At 40.2% G+C, this 23,073-nt stretch overlaps 1 protein-coding gene across 4 annotated transcripts in view; it reads left to right on the top strand.

The window, feature by feature from the left end:
• BTRC (beta-transducin repeat containing E3 ubiquitin protein ligase) overlaps positions 1 to 23,073 on the top strand; it is a 114,857-nt gene that overhangs the window by 54,704 nt on the left and 37,080 nt on the right. For all 4 annotated transcript variants that reach the window (XM_058029529.1, XM_058029527.1, XM_058029528.1 and 1 more), the window contains one exon: positions 6,194 to 6,283. In XM_058029529.1, coding sequence (XP_057885512.1) covers positions 6,194 to 6,283 — 90 coding nt within the window. The remainder of the gene's footprint in view (positions 1 to 6,193; positions 6,284 to 23,073) is intronic.

Raw genomic sequence — 23,073 nt, 5'->3', positions numbered from 1 at the left:
GCATTGATGGATGGGTTTAAAAAAATCTTCAGCTTTAATGTAATTTCAGGTAACAAGCATATTGGACTAAAGCTTTTTGTTTGCATTGTCTTGAGGTTTTTTGTTTTAAGGGCCTTTTTTTTCCATGTTTGTTTTAGGTAAGTCATTTTAATTGTACTGGGTAATTAGAAGGTACACACAGCCAAGGGAGCTTTGTTATGGTAATTGCTCAAGAAAACCCACTCCCCAACTGCCATTGCCGTGTGTTAAGACACGTCTTCCCTCTAGTGGCAATATTAAGGACTCTGGCTTTCACAGTCAGCAAGGTGTAATTGCAATATGACAAACTGTGCTTTAGGGAAAATCCTGTAAATGATCTAGTTTTTTGTTTGGCTAGTCTTTATTTTGTCTTATGACTTGTTGTGGAGACTATCCTTCCCAAGGCTGGGCTAGGGAAGGCAAAAATTTCATCTTAAGAAAATAGTCGAGGTGGATCCTGGGTAATGTCTTACAGCTTGACTTAATTCTAGACTTCTTTTTAATTACCTCTTTATAAAAACGTTTTAAAATTTGTTAAGATTACTTAATTCTTTCAGAAGAAGCACCTCATTTGAAATAAATAAATAAATTGCATTTATTTTAAATAGTCCATGTGAAAGACTTTTAAAGGGTAATTAATACAGGTCTCCTAAGACTCTAAATAAGATGAAAGCGATCTTTCCAAATCTGCTGGAGTGATTTGTTTATATAACTTCCCACTTCTGCTGAATTCTTCAGAGTCTAATAACTTTTTTTTCTAACCGTTTGGCAATTTGTGCTTAGCTACAAAAGCCCTTGTTCAAAAAGAACAGTTTAATAATCTTTTCCCTGAAAATGACTTGAAGGGAGGGTATGGGTTTTGTCTTTTTGCTGTGTTTTTATTAGTGTTATCTTTCTCTGATAAATCATGTAATTACTAACTATTGGGGGGGAAATCTTATTGAACTCCTGGGTTGCAGCTTCTATTAAAAAGCGGAGCTTTGTTCAGGGACTGGGGATTCTTGGAATGAATGGCCAAAGAAATGGATTTCAGTTGGTAGAAAAGCTGCACACACATGGAGTTCTGCCTGGGGTTGGGGCTTCAGGCTGGTGCTCAGTGTTCATCCAGAGCTGTGCAGACAAGAGTAGAAATGTTTATGTGTTTGTGTCAAAGAGCAGGATCATACTTTCTTTAAAAAGAAAAATGTAACCAAAGACACTTACGGAATGAGATCGGATACAGCTCTATCTTTAGTGAACCATAGTCTAGTGCCTCTGTGGCATTTTATCCTTTGGCTGAGAGTGAATACAGCTTTGTGGTTCCCCTGCTTCTGACATGATTTGGTGCTCCCATATATTTGTAGGTTTCTTTTTTTTTTCTTTCATTAGAGCTTGTTTGGCTATAGGGCTGCTTAACACTCTTCTCAAACGGCTTTTGCAAGGTTAAAGGAATGCAGCTTGGTAACAAGTTGGTGTCATTTTAAATATATACCTTCCCGTAAATAAGGAGGAGTCTTGCAATCAATCCCTTTTAGTGTGTTATATGTTTCACCTGACAACTAAACCCTCTATTGATTAACCATTACTTTGTTAGATAATCTTGTGTCATTGAAGCCACTGTAAAAATTAAACTCTTTATAATGTTTTACCCTAGCAGCAGTGTGAAAATTGAAAACTTGTTCAGAATTATAGCCAGCTTCCACAAAGAGGGTAGTTTTCAACAAACTGGTTTATGTTTGCATGCTTTATATGCAATATAAAAACATATTAAAGCACTCCAACGCAAAGCTATCTGCCTGTAGCGTTGAACCAGGCTAGCATTTCAGAATACTTTTCCTTGATGAAGAAACCTCTTATTTTGATGAAAGGTGAGGAGAAACTTGAACAGTTTTGGAGCAGAGTAGATGAGATATGTAAAAGGGTCAAGCTTTGAAGGCGGACTTGAGAAATATCTTTCTCTAAGGCTTAGTTTTGGCTTTGATTTTCCTGCTTTTCTTCCAGGTGAGTCAGTGTTCCCATAGGCGTTGGAACAAATGGAAGGAGGTACTCTTACGTTGCTGTGTAGCATCAGACACCATCAAATGTTTCACCTAACATGAAGGGTTCTGTATTATTACTTGATGATGTGACATTAATTCTGCTTTCACAATTCACTGGTCTGTTCACCGGACCTGTTCACAATAACGATTAGAGTATGAGCAATATCAGATGGAGCCAAATCTCTGTGTCCAGCAGCCATTTTGTGTGTCTCAGTAGCCAGTAACTGCTGCCTGCAAAAACCATTTGGAGACTACCAAAAAGCATTTGGAGACTACCATGTAGCACTGCCTTGACAATATATTCTCCAAGCTTCTTACAACCCGGCCTCATGAGCCTGATGCAGCTTCTTTGTAACATTGGCAGTACATTTCTGTTGAGACCTGTCAAGTAGAGTGACATTACCTCTTTTTCCTCTGGACTTTAAGGGAGAACTAGGTTTTCTGTGTTTTGCTTTCAACCCTTTCAAACATACTGTAGAACATGTGTGTGAATCTTCTTTGCCCTCTTTATGCATTCCACAAGGCTAATTAAGGCATTCTTCTGTGAGAATTTGAAAATAACAAGAACTTTGTAACTTTGAAAAGAGAGTAATGTATGTCAAACTGAAGAGTACTTTATTTTTTATTCTCAAATATGCATCCTTATGTGTTGAATCCACAAAATATGCTCTTCTTAGTTTTCCCTTTTTCCCTTTTACTTCTACTGAGAAACAAAGAGCTGCTGAAGGACTAAATGGTCATCTGGTAATTTGGCACATACATAAATCCTTATGTAATAAAATTACTGTGTAAAAGTTGGCTCTTACTGTAAAAGCATGTTCTTCTCTCCTTCTGTAGTTGAAAAGGTTGGGAAGAAGTTCCTTGGCATGTTTTCAAAGGGCAGAGTGGTGTATTGATAGCATGAGAATGCCCAGGTCAGTCAGACCCAGAGTCACCTCATCCATAGCCAACTCCAGCACTGTCAGTGGAAAGTGCTGTTGAATGGGAGCAAGGAAGTCTGGCCTCTTTTGGTGCTTCATTGCCCTCCTGTCCCTGCAGCATCTACTGCTGTTGCACTGGGGATGTCTGGAAGATATCTGTGCCAGGCATCTGTGGAGCTGCTGTCCATGAGTTTGTTTAGTCCCTTTTTCCACTTCTGATGATGTTTCTCTGCACAATGTCCTGGGGCAGGAAACACCAGAAGCTCACTGCCAACTGTGTGAAGAAGTGTTTCATTTTATCTTCTTTAAATTTATGCTATACTAGTTCTGTCAAATGTCAGTAGTCCTGGTATTGTGGGATTTGACAAACAAGTTATGCTGGAAGTTCAGTTGGTACTCTTGCTGGAGATGTAATGTGTGGGTGAAAGTAATCAAAATTAAGCCATTCACTAGAATAATTATTTGTATTTGCATTCTGAAATGTATGTAACTTTTGAATAGTGCATAGTGAACTTCTTTCATTCTCAGAAAATGCTGATGTCTGTAGGTTTAGCATTTGGTATTTCACATTTGTGTTTGGATTGTCTGCTCTTTCCCATTTGTAAATGTGGAGAAAGCCTGTTTCAAGCCCAGCTTTTAAAAAGCTGGCATGCAACCAAGGTTTGTGCATACTTGTCTTGGGAGGAAAAAGACTGACAAGATTTGAGTTCATGGTTCAGTTCACAGAGCCACAGACTTCCTTGTTGCTTTCAGTAAATGTTTATGTGGCTGAGCTTTTGATCTGCAAAGTGGAGTTAGTAGTAACTTTCCTCAATCAGGCCTCCTCATAAAACTTAAAGTATGTAGCAGACAAGTTGTGCAGAAATACTGCTTATGGAATTCTAGGAGTTAAATTGCAAGTGAAAAAAATCAGATTTACAATAAATGGTTTAAATTACACAAATGTGAAAACTGAACAAAGAATCTTACCAACTTTTCATGGTTTTTTGCCTTCACAATCTGGTTGAATTTAACTAATACCATGCCTGTAAAATGAAGTTTGCATGGTATTGTCTGAATGTCAGTGCAAAGCAGATGGTATCGACTTTTGTCTATCAGTTGGGGTGCTATATCCAAGCCCCAGTTTATAGCAGTCTATACCATTCTGATCTTTCTTCTGAGGAGAAAGTTTTATGCATACCAGGATGATGGTTTTATGATGTTGGCAAATATTTGCAAGAGGCAGTCAGACTTCTGTTTGCTTGTGGCCTAATCCAGTTTGAATCTGAGCCTCTCCTGCTGAAAGATGCGCTTTGTTCATCTGTGCAGCACCTTGAAAGAATTCATGTGTTTGAATTTTTCAGTTTCTCCTTCTGGGTCTAGAGACAGAAATTGCTTGCTGGCTGCTAGTCAAAGCAGATATCAATGTTGTGACATGTGAGGAGAACTGCTGGAGCCAGAATATTCTGCATTCCTGTCTGTCACTGGTTGTTTTCTGGTTAGAGAGCTAGCTGAGAAATTAAACATGAATGCTAAAGCAATGGAGAAGATAGGGCTTCTGTGCTCTCTTTTGTTTCTGTTTCGTGGTGAACTTTAAAGGAGCTCTATAAACAGGTAAGGTGGAAAGGACTGTGATTTCCTAATTTCTCCAAGAATGTTTATACTGTGCTGGTCCAGTACAGATCCACCCAAGCCACTATACTGATTTCCCATGGTGTGCAGTAAGGAATGTTTCATGAGGACCATAAGAACTTAGGTGAATGTTATAACTCAGTGCCCGTCAGTTGGTGCTTACCTGAGCTGGGGGCTGTTGGGAGCACTGGCTTTGTGGGCACATCTCCTACTGTTCAACGTAAACTCCTTTTCATCTCTTTGCATCCGTGCCTCTGACATCCTTTGCCATGTGCCCCTCTCCCAGTTTTTGTGTTGCTGCTGACAACATTTTGCAGAGTCAGGCCTCTGGCAGAGGGGCAAGAGAGGGAGATTGTTTTTTGGTTCTTGGCGCTGAGGGAATCTGGCTCTGGTGATGGAGCTTTGGGGCAGAGGGAGAAGTTTAGGAGCCTTATATGCCAGTGTTGTCCACAGGTTTTGTAACCTGTTGCAGGTTTGGGGTTGAAGTCATTACAAATCAAGCAAATGGAAATCATAGCGAGCCCTAAAAAAGCCATCTCCAGAGATTGCCAGTGAGTATTACAGGGAGATAACTGACAGGCAGCTCACTACAAGTCTTTGTGCATCCTCCCATTAAGGCAATCTTAAAATATAATGAACGTTAGTATGCTTTACTTAGTGCTCTTGAAAATGTTTTTGTAACAAGTTTAATTTCATTATTTTTCAGCATCTTTCTTGAGGTTTCCCCACACAACTTTTTGAGGTGGCAGCATCTTCTCTGTGGTCCACTTTCTACTCTTGAAACAAATCAAGTTGGGGCTTGCTTTTGAGCTGCCACTTTTGCATGGGAGCATTTTTCTGTAAATGGTGGCTGGTGTATTAATCCCACACTGAAGCTCTTAGATGCAAAGGTGCTGGGGGTGAGGAGAAGAGCCTCAGTTAGAAGCTCCTGAGTTCTTCAGGCATACTAGTTTAAGCAGCCAAGTCAACCAAATTATTTTAAGCCCACTTTGTAAGTATTTTTCACACTTCCCTCAAAAGGGTGAGAGAATAGGAGTGATGCAAAGACTCAGAAGTCTGCAGCCCCAACTGGGGGTCACCTGGGCAAGACAGCATTAAAGAAAAAAGACATTCTACTTTAAAAAAATTTAGAAAGCTTTACATAACTGAGAAGATTAAATACAACAATGAAATGTGGTCTGCATTTGCTCCCTTCTGATTATAACCTTCCTTGTGTCCTGTGTATTTTACATTTTATATTCTGATAAAGTCAGGTATTTATTCACATTTGATGTATTCTCTGATAACCAGTGTGTAGAAATCACCTTGCTTTAATTATTCCATCATGCAGCATTTTGTGAAAGAACGAAAACTGAGATGAGATTTTTTTTCCCATTTTCAAAGGAACAGTGAAGAAAAATCTTTATATTTCCATACTGTAAAATTGTACATGGCTTCTCAGAGAACATGCATGCCCTGAACATAGATTTTTGCTATAAACTAGTTTATTTTGCTTTGAAACATTTACATCTTAGAAAAAGGAAATGTTGTAGAGTTGTAGAGTTAGTGTAGGTTCCTGTGCCAAAAGTGTGGTGCCTGAAAGAAAATTGTGTTCTTCTATTCATAACCATTTTAATCTTTCTGCAGACCTACAACAGCTGTGCCAGACTGTGCTTAAACCAGGAAACAGTATGTCTAGGAAGCACTGCTATGAAGACTGAAAATTGTGTGGCCAAAGTAAGTAAGAGAATGGCTTTGGTTTTGAGGGATTTTTAGTAAATTGTTCATTGTTAGTCAACAAAAAGTTCTTGTTAAATATTACGCTTAGGAAAAAATATTTTAAAAAAGAGTAAGTATTTTGGGTAGGCTTTTCTTTCCTTCAGTGTAGGATTCTCTTTTGCTGTTTTTCTCTGCTGGAAATGATTACTTGAGTTCTGAGCTATGTGGGATTGAAGGGTTCATTCTGCCATACAAGTAATAGGCTTTTCCAGTGGGATGACCTATGCCAGCCATGTAATTAGCTGTGGCAACTTCAAATGACAAATGTCTAGATATATATTAGAAATACCGCATGAGAGCTCTGTGTATCATGATTCCCTTTCTTAGCTACCAGAAGGGAGGTGCAAAAAGACTTTTCAATTAAAATACAGTGAACACTGTACTTAAAGGTAAGGGACAAGGGAGATATTGCTGTCAGAATGGTGAGAAAATGAATTTTTGACCTGTCACAGAAAAGTAATTTCTTGACAATTAAGGTAGATGTGATTGGAAAAGATGTGGTGCCATTAGCCACCCTCTTTTCTTAGAATTCAGCATAGCTAGAGTAAAACAATGTACAGCTTGGTCTGTTTGTGAACGGAGGATATTTGAACCATGATGATGTGTGCAAAGGCTGCATGAAAGATGCATTTAGTCTTGTGCAAGCTTTGTATTTCCACTGAAAGGAAATTTAGAATGGGCATGCAGGACAGATCAGTGCATGCAGCCATCTGTTACTGAAACCAGCTGGCATTTTGTTGCTCCTCTGTCACCACAAACCTGACCACTCAAAAGCCTGTTTTCTCTTTCAGTTGTTATTCCTTGATCTTCTTGAAGTCCATTTCTTTCATACTTTGATTGGTTGTTAAAGGTGCCTTGTCCCTTCAGGGGCCACTTTTGTACTGACCTTTAAGATAATTTCCCAGCTAAATCTTTGATGGGGTTTTTTGCTGGTGAAATTTGGATGTCCCATTACTTTTGACTCTTGTCAGGGAATTGGCTACCATAGAAGTTTGTAATGGTGCTTGCAGGTGGCTTAGCTCTCATAAACTGTGCTTGACATGCCAGTTACCTTCCACTGGAGAAGCACTTCTGAGAGAAGCTACCAGTCCTGGTACAAAGTTTGATACCATTATTTCCCTTCTTAACATGAGAGGTCTTGCACACTTGCACACTTCCTAAGGTGCTTTATGATGCAGACTAGGTGAAACTCTTCAAGCAGAGCAACTCTGGCTGAGTTGTCTCATCACAGAGCATTGTTCCAATGCCATAAAGCAGCTCACAGCAAGCTCAGGGAGTAAACCCATTCAACCCCATCTGCTCTACGGTGTCCTGTTTGACCTGATTGCCTCACTAAGGAGCAAGAGTGCACAAGAAGTACTGCTAATTTAGGTGGTGCCTCTTTTAAATAAAATCACATACTTTAACAGCTTCATGTCCTAACTAATACGCTCTCCAAAAGTTATGTTTTCAGCAGGCTTGTGGTGAGAGGTGTGGGTAGGGCTTAAGGCAGGAACATCAAAACTTTGTTTCATGCTGTTGAGGATGAGTTTGAGACTTCATCTTGGAAATAAAAAAGTGTATGTTTTTGAAGTATCATGTCTCTATATTCTGTAGGGCAGTATATGTGTATATATACTCTTGGACAGTCTGCCATCATATAGGTATGGAAAACCATATATAAACATATATATATGCATACATACATGCACATACATGTGTATATTTGTGCATCCATCTATCTATCTATCTATCTATCTATCTATCTATCTATCTATCTATCTCTAAAAAAAACCATAAGGACTTTTCTGGGGATATAATTCCTCTAGTACTTGCTTGCCTGGCTCTTGTACTCCTTCCTTTTGCCTATCTACAAACCAAATGAAGTTGGTTTTAAGAAAGCTTGTCTTTCAAATTCCAGAAGTTTCAAAGCATTTCTAAATCCAGCTATCTACATGCAGATGGTTCCGTGATGGCATAGGCAAATGGCACAACTCTTAAATGTTCCCTAGCTGAAGGGCTTAAATGGGATTTAGGGGGTCCAGAGGCCTTCTCCCACCACATGCACACTGCAAGTTTTATCCTCCATGATTGATGTATTTTCTAGCCTTGGACTTTGGAGTGTTTTGTCAGGGAGGTGAATACTGGAAGGTGCTGCAGTTTTCATTGTCTGCAGCACTTTTCCAAATGTAGGGGGTTCCGTTTTTTTTTTTTTTTTTTTTTTTTGAACTTGTATTGAAACACAGGAAGGGTTACTTTGGAAATCATTATTTATTTTTTCTGATTCTGCAGTGCAGTATCAGCCCTGACTGGAATCCACTGTCTGCATTATCAGCTGCTTGTCAGATGTGTCAGTCAGTCTGCAAGATGCAATGGTTTTTCTGAAACTAAATTTCTGATTCTGCACCTATTTGCAGAAAAGATAATTGTGTTCTGTTAAGACTGTATTAATGGCATTTGCTGATTGTGTGCTTGACATTTCTAAAAGTTTGTTCAAAGAATGAAGTGCAGTTCCCTTGAGGCCACACGTATCAATATTGAGGTATCTTCTCTCAGACTGGAGCACTGCCCATTTGTTAAACTCTCATGTGAACAAGTGCTTCTGTGCAGGACATCCAGTGTAAACTACCAACCTAACAACTGGCATTTTCCTAAAATAAAAGAGAGAAAAACCAGATACACATATTCAGGTGTGGGAAGCAGCATAGGGCCACAGTATTTTGATCAGTCAAGGAAGTTTGTGTTTGTTAGGAGAACTTGTCTGTCTGGTTTGGTCATAGTGTCATGCTGACTCTGCAGCCAGGTGCTCAGTGCCTTTTGCAAACCTATGAATTAACTGGCTATATTCACACATTTTAAAATAAAGCTAGAATATAATATTCTTATGAATCTTTGTGTCTTATTCTTAGCCCTTCTTTTCTGGTATTTTTCCTCTGGAACTCCATTGATAAGACTCGGACCTGTTTGGGTAAAAACAAACAAGGAGCATTAGAAATTGTTTCAAGTATGTGCATGTTTGACTGAATAGCTGGGATCTTAAATTAAAAATTATACATTGTGATGCATAGATTTCATATGTGTGATCTGTGACATCATTTCTCTTGCATGTGCCAGAGTTTTTCTGTTATTTTTTGGCATCTTTCTGCCCATTGCCTTTTAGTGGTCAACAAATCTGATGTATATTCAAGCTAATGTCTTTTAAAAGGAAATGCAGTCTCTAATTGTGTTTTTTCATGTGTGTGTACACACACAGGCATATATATAGAAACTCCTTCTTTTTGTTTCTTTAGATATCAAAAAATCTCTGCAAGAGGGCTTCTTTTAATGATCCTACTGGTGTGCAACCACAAGTGGACAACTTCCTCAGGAATTGGTGCTAGGTGTTTAAATAAGGTAGAAATGTAGCATGAACCTGGGCTCCAAGGACAGGGTGTTTGATTTTAATGAGGCTTATTGAAATCTGGCCAAATGAGCATCTGTTCCTATTGTTTGTTCCATATTTTGTAAGCCAGTATCTTCAGGCAGATAATGGTGTTGGTGTGTGCTTCATCCTCAATTAGAGAGGGACATAGTTAAAAGTCCCCTGGCATCTGGTATGTCACTAGGATTCTTTTGATGCTCCTGGGTGTGCAAACAAGTTTCTCTTCTGTTCTGTACCCAGGAAACCTTTCCGTGGTGACCTTCACACTTTCTGTTTGATGTGTGGTGGGGGATGCTCTGGTGTATCTCCAGTCTCCTTGGCTGAGTATTTGCTTGGATGGATTGTGTACAGTCCTGTTTTCAACAGAGGTCTTGCCTTTGCACACCCTTATGTGGTGTGTTAGGTCTGAGTTTTGCTGTTTGCTTCAAGTTTGTTAGATTTTGCATTACCCTGGGTCCTAGAAATACCCTTTTGATTCCAAGTGCTTTTTCCTTTCCCAGCAGGAGATTGATGTATAGCTGATCTCAGAGTTCTTCAGTCAATACCCATTTCCTCCATTCATTAGATAGGTCTTACTGTTTGTTAACTCCTGCAGTTGGTTCCAGTTCAGCTGTATCTCCTGTACAAAGGAGCGTTCTCAGTTTCATTTTGCACTTTGAATTCTCTCCTACTTGTGCCAGAGACAGGCACCCTGTGGCATCCCTGCAGGAGAGCACTCATGAGACACCTTCAAAATGGCATGCAGCACCCCCAGGTTTCTTCTTAGTTCTGGACTCAGCAGCAGCAGCTGGGAGAAGTTCTCTGCCTCTGCCATGATCTAAGTAAAATTGGAAGAAGAAAAATATAGTCATGCATACCACCCTTGAAAAATCAGACTTTTGTTTCAGACTAAGCACTGCTTGCTACTCACATAACTGGTCCTACCTTGTTTTTTTAAGGTCCTGGCAAACTAAGGGACTTCTCAGGGTCTTTTAAACATTTTCTGTCTTTCAGGGAATCTTTGCAGTTCATCATACTTCTAAAGGTGGGACAGAGCTCTAATGTGCTTAATTTTGGTAACACAGAACAGGCCTTGGCACTTCCAGCATGCTATGTGAAATTTCCTTTCAAAGATGCATCTTATTATTTAGCTATAGCTACACATTTACACTCTAGGGTGATTCAGCTAAAGCAAGGAGTGGTGGAAGTAGCTGGTAATTGAAATCTTCTTTCCGTTGTCAGTTCTTTCTGCATCACTACTTTTGAATTTTTAGAACAAACATTGTCTGCACAATAACAACATTAAGTCTGGAATTTTTATATGAATTTAAAGGAGCAGCCACAAGCACTCTTTAATAAAGAAGCGTTTAGGGTTCCAGGCTGGATGTTCCAGTTGGCAGTAGGACAAATTGATCTGAAGATGTCCCTCTTGTACTCTCAAGTCCCTTTATGTCACAGATTGATGGCTCTTTTTTTCCAGAGTGTGTGTCTGCATTTACTTTGCATGAATAGCACTACCAGCTCAGAGTTCTGCTGTGATATACCACTGAGTCAGTGCATCTTCAGATAATGCATAGTTTTCTAATGTTTTTGAAGCCTTTCCAGTCCCTGAGATTGAAATTAGAGCAATTTAATCATGAACAAATATTATTTGACTAGCAACTTTCAGTTTTGAGATATTTGTTCTGCTGTTTTAAGAAGAAAGTATGAAAGTTTCTCTATAATGATGCAGAGGGACTGTCAGTGGATGTGCTTCCAGCCCCAAATCCCTCAATAAAGTGTCCTCTACCGTGTCTTGGATATACCTTTCCCTGGGAGGGACAGCAGTGTCTGAGGTTGTTGCAAAGTGGATAAACACCACCTGAGCCACTGGCTGATAGAGATGTAAGCATGTCATTTTACCCTTCTGTTGGAGGTATTCTCTCTGTAATGAGAATTGTGTGAATGGCATGCATTGTAGGGATATTGCTGGGAGTACTTAACATGCAAAAGGTGCTTTGAAAGGGAATTCTCAGACAGCAGAAGTAGAAAATGGCATTGGAGTTTTATCTAAAAGCCTTGCCCTAATGATGATTTTCCTGTCACAAATATGACTGCTTTTATCTTCCTTGCTAGTTCATCTCTCTTTTTTTAGGTCAAGACAATCTTTATGCTTTAGCTTCATCTTGATCTAATAGCCTCTTTGCAAATGATGGAGAAAGAAATGTGATATTCCTGCTCCCCCCACTCCACCCCACCATACACATTCTCCAGATTTTGATAGACTTGTTTTATTTATTTCCAAAATTATATCCGCAGGAAACAAGCTGTTTAAATTCAGATTATGCTGAAGCAAAATGGTCCTGGTATGAGAAGCAACGTGCTGTTTTATGAGCACAGAGTCCCTTTTCTCATAACTGATTGATAGTAAATATTTTCCTGAAGAATTATTGCCAACCATGAACAGTGCAACTGTTTCACTTTTTTTTTCTGTGCTACTTGCTGTACCAGCCATTGTCTGTAATTAAGATCTACAATTCACAATGCAGACGTTTGCACTTCCTCTGGGTCTGAGCTATTTATAAGGCATTTCAGCTGTTCAGAGTTTCTTTTGAGTGTTAAACTATGTGTAAACAGGCTTCTTTAGTCTTCAGTTACGCAAACATTGTGGAGTGGTTGTCATTTCTGCTTCTCTTACCACCCATGTCAATGAAACCACAAATTAAAAAAGAATTACACTTGGGTTTTTTTTTAATGCAACAGAGACTTTGAAGAAATAGCAATATAAAAGCTAACTCATACATTGCTTTGTAGCTGAGGGTCTCTTAAGCATATTATGGAGATCAGTTCTCACAGCTCTGCGGTAAGGATGGTCAGGCAGGGGAGAGGCAAAATCTTGATATGAAGAATCATTTTCAAAGTTTGGTCAACTCAGTGGAGGTGTTTCTACATTTTGGACTCCATGGTTTGGAATCTTGATAAAGCAAATTGCATTACATTTCGGATTGAGTTCAGTAAATACTGGAAGGTCCCCCCACAGATGTTAGAAACTTCATCTCATGTTTGAGGGGTGTCAAGGAAGAGTTTTCTTGTGGTGATGGCAGTCAAGCTGGAGCGGGTTACTTGCGGAGGGTCTGCAGCCTCCATCCTTGGAGGTTTACAAGACCAGGCTAAATGAAACCATGAGTTCCTTGATCTGACTTCATACAGCGCCCTGCTTTGAGCAGGAGGCTGAGCTGGACAACTGCAGGGGTCTCTTCTAAATGAAACCATCTTGGAATCCTCTCAGTGTACAGACAGTGAAGCTGTAATAGAAGTCTTGTAAAATGTAGAACTTGACCTGGCATCCTTAGTCAAAATTCCTCTGCGACTGTATTATGTGTAGGAACACATGCTGTTGTTCCTTGCTGTGTTTGCTGTTTTGGTGATGGGTACTCTGCATAAAGAGTTACAGCCTTGAGGTCTTCATTCCAGATCCATCACATCAAGCTTCTAAGAAGTGTTTGCCAGGATAAGTGTTACAACCAAACTGGACTTGCATTTACAAAGTACTTTAGGATCCTTCATGCTGGAAATGTGAGACAGTTTGGGATCCAAGTCATAGGTGGCTTTGGTGATAAATGGTGGCAGACATGGGAAGCATTGCTTTTTAAGAGTGCTGCAGTGACAGCACCCTCAGATGGTACAGAATACATTACATTAGATGTATTTTTAGTATTTTTCAAATACAAGAATTAAAAAAGTTGTTTGAAAATATGTCCAATTCTTCTGCTAAAGCTTGTGGTATGAAATGCTGTAATAGCAGTTTCCTAGTGTAGCCCACTGCAGGGAAGCCACTGATGTGGCCAAGTATCACATTTCAGAAGGCAGAGTGAGTTCTGAGTTGAGCCTAGCAAGAGAGCACCCAAAAATGAGGCTGTTTTTGTAGCGTGACGGGGATTAAGGTGGGCTGGGCTCCAACATCTTGGCTGTTGGGAGCAGGCAGGGGAGGGAGGCAGCGAGGAGCGGGTTCATGGCGAGGCGCGCACTGCAGCACTGCCCAGTGGTGCATGCCGGATCACCCGCACGCAGAGATCACATGGCTCCTCCAAAAGTCAAACGATCAATTCGCCTCGTTTTGGCTCTGTACTTAATGCACAAACAGTGCGATCTGCAGGGCTGTAATTGCATTGTTAGGGCCAAGGAACAAGCCTGTGCCTTTTCAGCAGACAGCTGGCAGGGAAAGAGGCATGTTGTTAGGAAAGAGAGAGGCAAGGCAAATAAAATTACTGCTAACGCTCAGAGATCGGCAGGAGTCCTACTTGCCTAATCTTACCGGTGGGAGCAAGCGGCTGTTGTAATCCAATTATAGCAGCATAAGCAATTTGTTAGACACTCCGCATAATGTAACAATTTCCCAATAAACTCTGACTTGTAATAACGTCGGCAAGAGCCCACATAAATCTGCCCGAATGGTGGGGGCTGGAGTGTTCGGCTGGGGGCTTGTAATTTGTGCCATCAGCACGTTTTGTGGAGTGTGGTGTGGTGCAGTCTTTCAGTGCAGGAATTTTAAGAGGAAAAGCATGGCACGCCCCTCCAAGAGATCTCCATTAGCAAGGGTCAAAAGAGATGCCAAACAAAGCTAGGAGGTGGCTTTTCTAAGAGGGAGGAAAAACCAAACCCCAAATGCATGGCCATAGCTGATGAGGATTTAAAAATATTAAAAAGCAGTAATGAAAATTGTAGTATTTTAAATTACAGCAGAGGGAGGAGGGGGAACTAGAATTACCTCTGTTTTGGAGGCGGGGGGAGGAGAATACCCTTCTTCATATTTAAGCCATTTAAATATTAAAAAAGAAGCTGAAATCTTGAAAAGGATGTTCTGTGCTTACAAGACAGAGAAACCACAGATGCTGTCCCAAGCAATTCATAATCGACAAAGGAAAAAATTAAACCTTTTCTACTATCCAGTTACTCTCCCGTTGTCTTTCTTGCAGCTCCTAGCTGGCTTCATGCATATTGGCACAGCATCTTGATGATGCATCTGAGAGATAAAACGTAGGTCTAGAACCATTCACTTTGAGCGTACCCCAGTGAATTTAACTTTTTTGGCACAATGATGAATGTCCCCTCTGGTTCATGCAGATCTACACAAAGAACTAATCTAATTTAGATATTATTTAAAAGTAAAATCAGTCTGCTGTGCTCTGCCTGTCACTCTTGGAGTACATTGCCAGTTAGAGCATCGTAGACACCAGTTAAGGGTTTATGTTTAGCAAGATTTAAGGTATCATATTTCTGTTAATCCCATTATTTAGCATTTCCCTTTGCTAAGATGCAGATAGGCAGCAAGCAAAACAATGTAGCACCCTTTATATACAACATAGGGACAGTGAGAGGTCCAGAATTTTCAGTGTTTTTTAAACAGTGCTGTGGTGTAAAATTTCCTGACTTCATACTGCTAACAATACTTTATTCATTTCTTAGCTCTGGGATCCTGTGAGGCTTTAGTGTGGAGTGACATTTCTGAATGTGTTCCCAAATTGTGGCTGCATAACGCCTTTGCATAGGGTAAAAAGTAGCTCCCAGCCATACAAAAGAGTTTCTCTTATTTGGACCTTCTTCTCTCAGACCCTGTGTTTTGATGCTGGGCTATGCAGGTTCCTTTGCTTTGCCAAAAAAAACCCTACAGAAAACCAAACCCAATACTAAATCACTGACCTTGTACATACAGCTCATACAATCATGCCTGTACCTTGTCTGCCTTTATGGTAGTACTGTATTTTGTGTGATGGGGTGTATTTACATATTCACCTGCCATACTAGTCCTGAGATGATTTTTATTTAAACTGTAGAAGAGTAGCTGAGACGTGCGCGCAGGCTGCCGTGCAGATAATGCTGCATATTTTGCCCTTCTTTATGTGGAAGTCAAGCTTCCATTGTTCTTAATCTTTGTTGTCTGCCAGCGCATCAAGATAACAGGCTGAGACAGCGAGCATTTCCAAAACTATCCTAATAAATATTTTCTTGCTACATAAGTGCACCTTAAAAAGTGTGTTTAAAGGGGACAGGTATTATCTTAGTTTACCGAAGCTGAATCAATAAACTGCAGTGCTTCTAATAAAGCCACTCAGTGTCTGGGTTTAACTAATGGCTGATTTTCACGGCTTTGACAGTGAGCTGTGTGCGTTATTTTCTCCTGATATTGTAAAAATAATGAGAGCAAATTAGAACAATCAGTTTACCCCGATAGCTGCTGATTGGAGGTGATGGGCAATATGGCAGCGGGTAATCCATCTTCGGGCTCCTGTCACATTAACTTCAGCAGTGTGGAAAAGATCAGGCGGAGCGAGTGGGAATCCTGCCCAATCAGAAAGCTGAAATTAATGAGAAGAGCATTGTTCTGTGATCAACCTTTTAATTAGCAAGAGTGGAGATGGAGGGAGTGATGAAGCTGGCAGCACAGCTGCACAATGTTGGGCATGTTTTCGGCGAGGGGGAGGAAAAACATGGGTTTTAAATTACCCCTTCTGTGCTCCCTGTACACCAGCAGTGTGTCTTCATTCTAACCCCCTTAAAAGATCTTAATAAACAGCCACATCCAGGTTAATATTGCAAACGTGGCTGTTACTAATGAGTAGTTTCGAAGTAGGTCGTTTCAGGGGTCATTTAGGAAAATGTTGATCACTGTTTACAAAAACGAGAGAGAGAGATGAGAGAGACGAGGTCTGGTGTTAAAGTTTCACTGCATCAAGGAAAGAAGAGGAGGGAGATGGATAAAATTAGAGTAAGGGACTGCCTGTTTTAATACTCCTCTCCTTATTTAGTATATGTTTGAAATAAGATTCCTCAGCATATATTTGAAACAAGACTCCTCAGTTAAAAATACTGTGTGCCATGTGGCTTTCAGTAGCAAAAAAAGAGGAGACATCAAATACTGGGTTGAGTTCCTAATGCTCCTTTTTGTTGTTTTTTCTTCTAATGTGTTTTTTTGCCCCAGTATTTTTTGTTTATTCACTTAACAACAAGAAATTATAATTAAATATATTTGACTGCTGTAATTGCTAAAATTGACTTGGTTTTTTTTCCTGGTGGTTTGAGAAAATCACAGTTTTCTCAAGTGCATTCGAAAAACTGATACTGGAGTTAATGGCTGTCAGTCCTGAATACCAGTCTTAGGGAAATCTTTATTTTTGTAAAGGGAGAAAAATAATCTGGAGGGGGAAAAGTGATATTACAGAGCAATTTCTGGAAAGGAAAATAAGAAATGTTAGAAAATAATATTTATGTTTACAGTGGGAATGCAGCTCCTTCTGATTACCACAGTTCCTGTTTTTCCTTCCTTGCTCTCTGTATCGTTGTTTTCAGACAATTCTTTTCTCCTTCCCCGCAATACCCGAAGAAGTTGCGGTAGAAGAGTGAGGCTCCATCACACCGTGCACAGCGACTGTGCTGCTTTCCTTTCATTTTTCCAGTCAGAACACAGGCTCTCTTTATTTTGAGGTATTCCACTTTGTGATGCTGAGCAGCAAATGAACTCTTGTCAGTTTGCAGGCGGAGGCAGAGCCGGCGCCCTGCGCGCAGCGAGCCGTACGGGCTGGGTGGGTGAGTTCTGAGCTCACTCCCACCGGCAGCTCCGTGCTGCCTGCTTTGGGTGGGCAGCACTGAGCTGGGGAGGAAAGCTGCTGTGGGTGAGCTGGGCTCCTTTGGGGTTCACTTCCAGGAGATCTCACCATCTTTGCTTACTGTAGTATTTGGGATATTCCAAGTTTTATAAGAGCTATGTAATCTTTTCTCCTCAGCCCTCTTTATAAAATCAGGGCTTTGTATGAGTTTGGTGGTATCCACATAGCTTTTATAAGCCAAAAGGCACTGCATCTCCACACAGAAGTTAACCTGGTAAAACAGACTTTTTGTGCTATCTAACCAGTTGTATTTCTAATATAATAATGAGTGGGGCTTGCAGTTCTGCTTGTAAAGATTGTCTTAATATTTTCATTTGTAAGAAACAGTTCCAATTTTCTATAACTTTTTCACTATTTAACCCTTCAAGGTAACATTTTGTTTCAGCCTCTCACTCCCTGCAGCCTAAGGCAGAAAAAAAATTTGGCGTGTGGGATGAACTGTATTCACTTAACAAACAGCTGTTCAATATTTTATTTTATTCGTATTGCTTGTTCTGTGCCCCAGGCTGTATTTATTGCATGCCTTTCAAGTTCTGGTCAGAATATGGAAATAGGGACTGCCTCCTGGGGGTTTCCCCTACACTTTCAGTGCTTCACAAACCTTAATTAATCCTTCCAGTGTTTTGTGGGGGAAGTGTTGGAGTCACAGCATCCCTTTTTTGCAGAGAAGTTCAGAAGTTATTTTAACAACTGAAATTTAGGAAGGAAATAGTTTATTTGTAGTAAGCAATGAGGTCTCACAGGAGGAATATTTGATTAGGAATTATAACACCAGATTTTGAGATATCTTTTGTCTTTGCCATATTCTGCTTTTCTGTCTCAGTTCTTTCATCTGTAGAAGGATAATGCTGCTTAACATTTCCTCATTAGACTTTTGGGAATCTAGAAATGTATCAGCTGAAGCATTTTTTGTATTTAAACACTGTTTTTGTTTATATGCACCTCATGTTGATTTGGGCTCTGTTGTTTTGGCGTCTTCTCTCATCCCAGGACCACGTACATTTTTTAGGGCTGTGTTAGGCATACATCTTGGGAAAGATGCACTTACCAATGGTTACATTCTAATGGCAGTCAAATATGATCCTTGTGGGAGGCAAGGGAAAAGTCAAAGAGAAAGTGGACAGTTACTAAGCCAAACATTCTTGTGGCATAAAACACCAAAAGCTCTCAACGCCTCCTGTTCTCCTTTAATAAAACTCAAGACCCAGTAAATTATTCCACAGCTGCTTAAATCAGTTTGTCAGCTTCCAAAGAGATTCCCCTGTGGGCGGAAACCAAGTGGTAAATTCTTGCCCCAAAGTAATCATACTGCAGGAGAATAACTGGAAAGATGCAATGTGTTGCAGAATCCACCTTAAGTATGGAGCTTCCCACCGTGACTCTGTAATGGGATGTCCCAACATGGGGTATAATATCATAAATACTGTAAATATGCCATTTGTGAACTAATAGGCAGCCTTGGGATTGTTAATGTTTGTATATATGTTAAAATGAACGTAGAGCCAATATTAATTCTTTTTTAACCTAGTAAAATAATTCATTCTAGCTCTTGGCTGGGTTTTGCAAATGTATGTTTTTATCAGGGGTTAATTTCTTGGTTGGGTCTATCTTTTACTTCATCCAATTATAATTTCATTCTTTGCTCTCTGAGGTCTAGCAAACTGTCTACTAGCTGTTGACAGAATATCAGCAACATTTTTTTAAATTCCTCTATTTTAAAAATTTTCTATAAAAACTGTGTTAAACAGAATTACAATTTTCAGACTCAATTTAGCCTGATTTTTGCACATTGAAAAATAACAGCAAATTTCATATATCAAAAGGTTTTGTATGTTTTTTGTAGCTATATTAGTAATACCCTTCTTTATACTCTTTTACATATAGTAATACTCTTCCACAGAAATCCATCTTTTCTTAATGCAGTAGTATTTATTCTAGGTGATTTAAAATTTGAGATTCAAAATTTTCATTTGATTTTAACTGTCCCTTCTCATAAGAGCAGTATGAGTCAATGTGTGATAATAGTAATTTTATTTCTTGAGTAGTCAAATACAGTATCTGTTCTATAAAGAGTAAGTATGTTAAACTCATTTTATTAATAACTTTAAAACACAAGGATAACATTTACTTTGAGAGAAATAACTTTGTAAACTTATTAAGGGTTTTTTTTGTTAGCTAAACAGTTACTTATAAACTGTTCCAGAATGTAATTTATCTTTAAAGCGATTATAAAACCTTAGCTGTACTAATGAAATTAATGCATATTTTAAAGTGCTAGTTCCTGAAATAGTCTTGTAATTCCCATGAAGATGTGTCAGAGAAATGTGAATTTGTGCATTACATAGATAAGTTATCAGTTGGGAAATGGGGGCATAACTGTTGATTCTGCAGTCTCGTATCCTACAGTAATGCTCATTAGAGTAAAGCAGTTCTCACAGGACAACCTGATGTTTACTTCCAAATATGTAATTCTCGTAGGACAGTTCTTGTAGGACAGCAGTTCTCGTAGGACAACCTGATATTTACTTCCAAATACGTGATTACCTTTATTACTGGGCACTTGTTACTATAGTAGATTCTTTGGATCAAGTACTGAGAGATGGAACCCCTTCAAATATGAAAAATCAGATCAACACACTTCAAATTCTGTCCTCAGGTGGCGACACATTTTCTTTCAGAGTTTCCTGATACTGCACTAAAGAACTTTTCATCTTATGTGGGACCTCAAGTGACTCAACATAAATAGTTTGTGTGGAGGTCAGACACTTGCCTCCATCTCCATTCTCTCAAAGTAAATCACTATCAGCTGTCTGGAGAAGTTTTGATGGTTGTAAGAGTTGATTTGGAGTCATACTGGGATCCAGCTGGCACCTGAGTTTTTGCTCTTTGCAATCTCAGGAGTTTTCAAATAGCCACTGCAGTCTATACCCACATAACTGATCAGTTAAAGGCATGAGACAGTAACAAACTGAAATAAACCATGTAACTTTTCTTCTAATTGTGAAAGCAATAGACAATTGGCCCTGGAGAAAATGGAGTTCATAGTTGCAGCATCTTGCTGCCCAGCAGATCGTGGCCTGATCTTCCCAGTAAGTGACTTGAAGGCAACTCCTCCAGTAGAAGTGCCTCCATATCAGGATCTCTAAGGTCACTTGCATTACTCACATCTGGATCTTCATCTGACATCCAGACATCACATAAATGAAGAACTTAAAGGTTTGTCCCAGATCCTGTGAGAGTTTCCCTGGGGGCAGTGAAGGTAGGAAAAGAGATATTCTCTGTTCCCATGTAATATATTTATTATAAATGTATCAGACACCATGAGGGATATCCTCTGTAAACCAGTGACAAACACAGTGAGTATGGCCTCAGGGCAATCTGAAGTTACCTGGGAGTTTCCTAGAGGCGAGATTGATGGATAAAACCTCACAAGAATAGGTGCTATTCCTGTGTGTCATGTGCAACTCAGCAGTTCAGCACATGGTGGAAAGGTGTAGGTTGTACATTCCATAAATCTCAGATAGGCTCAAGCTCACTGGGCACTTGCCAGACTGAAAATTGACAGCTCTTCCAGTCATTAATGAGAGGAATGAAGCCCCATCTTTGTGTATTAACAAAGTGGAGTGCACAGTCCCATCAATGTTCTCATTCAAAGTCAGTTTGCTCAGCTGACAATCAGCAAGTTTGCATCTGTGCCTTTTCAGGTTTGCTCTGAGCTGTGAATGATGAATGTCTCTTGCAAAACAAGACATTACCAGCCTTGTTACACCAGAAGGGCTGGAAGGAGGATCTGAGGAACTACAGGCACCAAGTCTGACCTTGGTGCTGGGGAAGGTCATGGAACAGATCATCTTCAGTGCCATCACGGGGCACATACGGGACAAACAGGTGATCAGGTCCAGTCAATGTGGGCTGTGAGGGGCAAGTCCTGCTTGTCCAGCCTGATCTGTGGTAAGGGAAAGGCTGTGAATGTATCTACCTAGACTTCAGTAAAGCCTTTGATGTCATGTCCTGCAGCATTTTCATGGAGTAGCTGGCCAGGCCCAAAGGGTGGTGGTGAATGGAGTCAGATGCAGCTGGTCACCAGTTACCAGTAGTGCTCCCCAGGGCTCAGTATTAGGGCCAGTTCTGTTTAGTATCTCTATAAACAATATGGACAAGGGGGTCGAGTGTATCCTCAGTAAATTTACAGATGACACTTAATTGAGTGGAGTGTTGGTCTTCCTGAAGGTAGGTAAGCTCTGCAGAGGGATCTCTGGATCTCTGACTGGCTGGGTCAATGTACCAAGGCCAACTATGAGAATCAGGAAATTGAAGTGCCAGGTCCTTGCACCTGGATCACAACAACCCCACACAGAGCTGCAGGCTGGGGCAGCATGGCTGAAAACTGCCCTGCAGAAAAGGAGCTGTGGGTATTGGTCAACAGCAGCTGATCATGAGCCAGCAGTTGCCCAGGTGGCCAGGAAGGCCAGTGGTATCCTGGCTTGTATCAGAAGTAGTGTGGTTGGCAGGACCAGGACACTGATCATCCCCCTGTACTCAGAACTGGTGAGACTGCACCTCAAATTCCAAGTTTTGGACCCCTTACTGCAAGAAAAATATTGAGGTGCTGGAGTGAGTCCAGAGAAGGGCAACAGAGCTAATGAAGGGTCTGGAGCACAAGTGCTGTGAGGAGTGGCTGAGGGAGCTGGGGATGTTTAGCCTGGACAAAAGGAATCTCAGAGGCACCTTATTGTTCTCTACAGCTGCCTGAGAGGAGCGTGTAAAAAAGTGAGAGTCACCTTCTCCTCCCAAGTAACAAGCAACAGGACAAGAGGAAATGGCCTCGAGTTGTGCAGGGAAGATTTAGATTGGCTATTATAAAAACATTTTTCACAGAAAGTTTTATGGAGCACTTGAAGCTGCCCAGGGAAGCTGAGTCACAGACCTGGAGGTATTCAAAAGGCTTGTATATGTGGCATTTAGTTTAGTGGTGGACTTGGCAATACTAACAGATAGACTTGATGATCTTGGAGGTATTTTCCAACCTCCATGACTCTATGATTCCACCTTCTGGGACCTTGCAGGTCACTGGTTCCAGCCTCTTGTCTTGTAGATACTACTTTGTCCCTTTAGTGAACTTACTTAGTTACTACAGTCAGTTAAGGTCTGGTCTGCAGTCTTTTTTTCCACTGTTTCCATCAGAAGATTTTTCCAGGACCCAGTTGTTGTAATAACTGGAAATCCCCAGCTAGAGTTTCCAAGCTACTTCATTCATGGAGAGATTGTACTACTGGTTCTTTGTTTCTTCCTTTTTTTTTAATAGTTCTTGTTCCATTTTTGATGTTTATCCACATATAGTTTTAGAGAGCTGTCATACCCGCTTTGTTTTATTAGGACAAATTGAATGGTCCTTAGGGAGTTGTATGATTTAAGAAATGGAAGAGAAAATATGTTTGAGCATTTGTGGGGTTGAGGACTTTGTTTTCTAGGAAGAATTTATTTATGCTTACTTTTCTGATCACTCTCTCTTAGGCAAACGTTGTCACATTATTGCTCTGACCTGTACTTCAGGTATTGACAGGCTTACATACATGTAAAGATTTAATCCTTCTGGCTGATGCAATGACACAGCCTGCATCCTTCTAAAAGGAAGAGTGAGCTTCGACTAATCACTGCATCCTTCAACTTGTTATTGTCAGGTATCATGGTCCCTTGATTTTCCTGGAATATTGTTCTGCCCTGTG

The sequence above is a fragment of the Melospiza georgiana genome, chromosome 8 (genome assembly GCF_028018845.1).
Source record: "Melospiza georgiana isolate bMelGeo1 chromosome 8, bMelGeo1.pri, whole genome shotgun sequence".
NCBI classification, from domain to species: Eukaryota; Metazoa; Chordata; class Aves; order Passeriformes; family Passerellidae; genus Melospiza; species Melospiza georgiana.
Note: the sequence above shows the minus strand (reverse complement) of the source record. Positions and strands in the feature narration are given on the sequence as shown.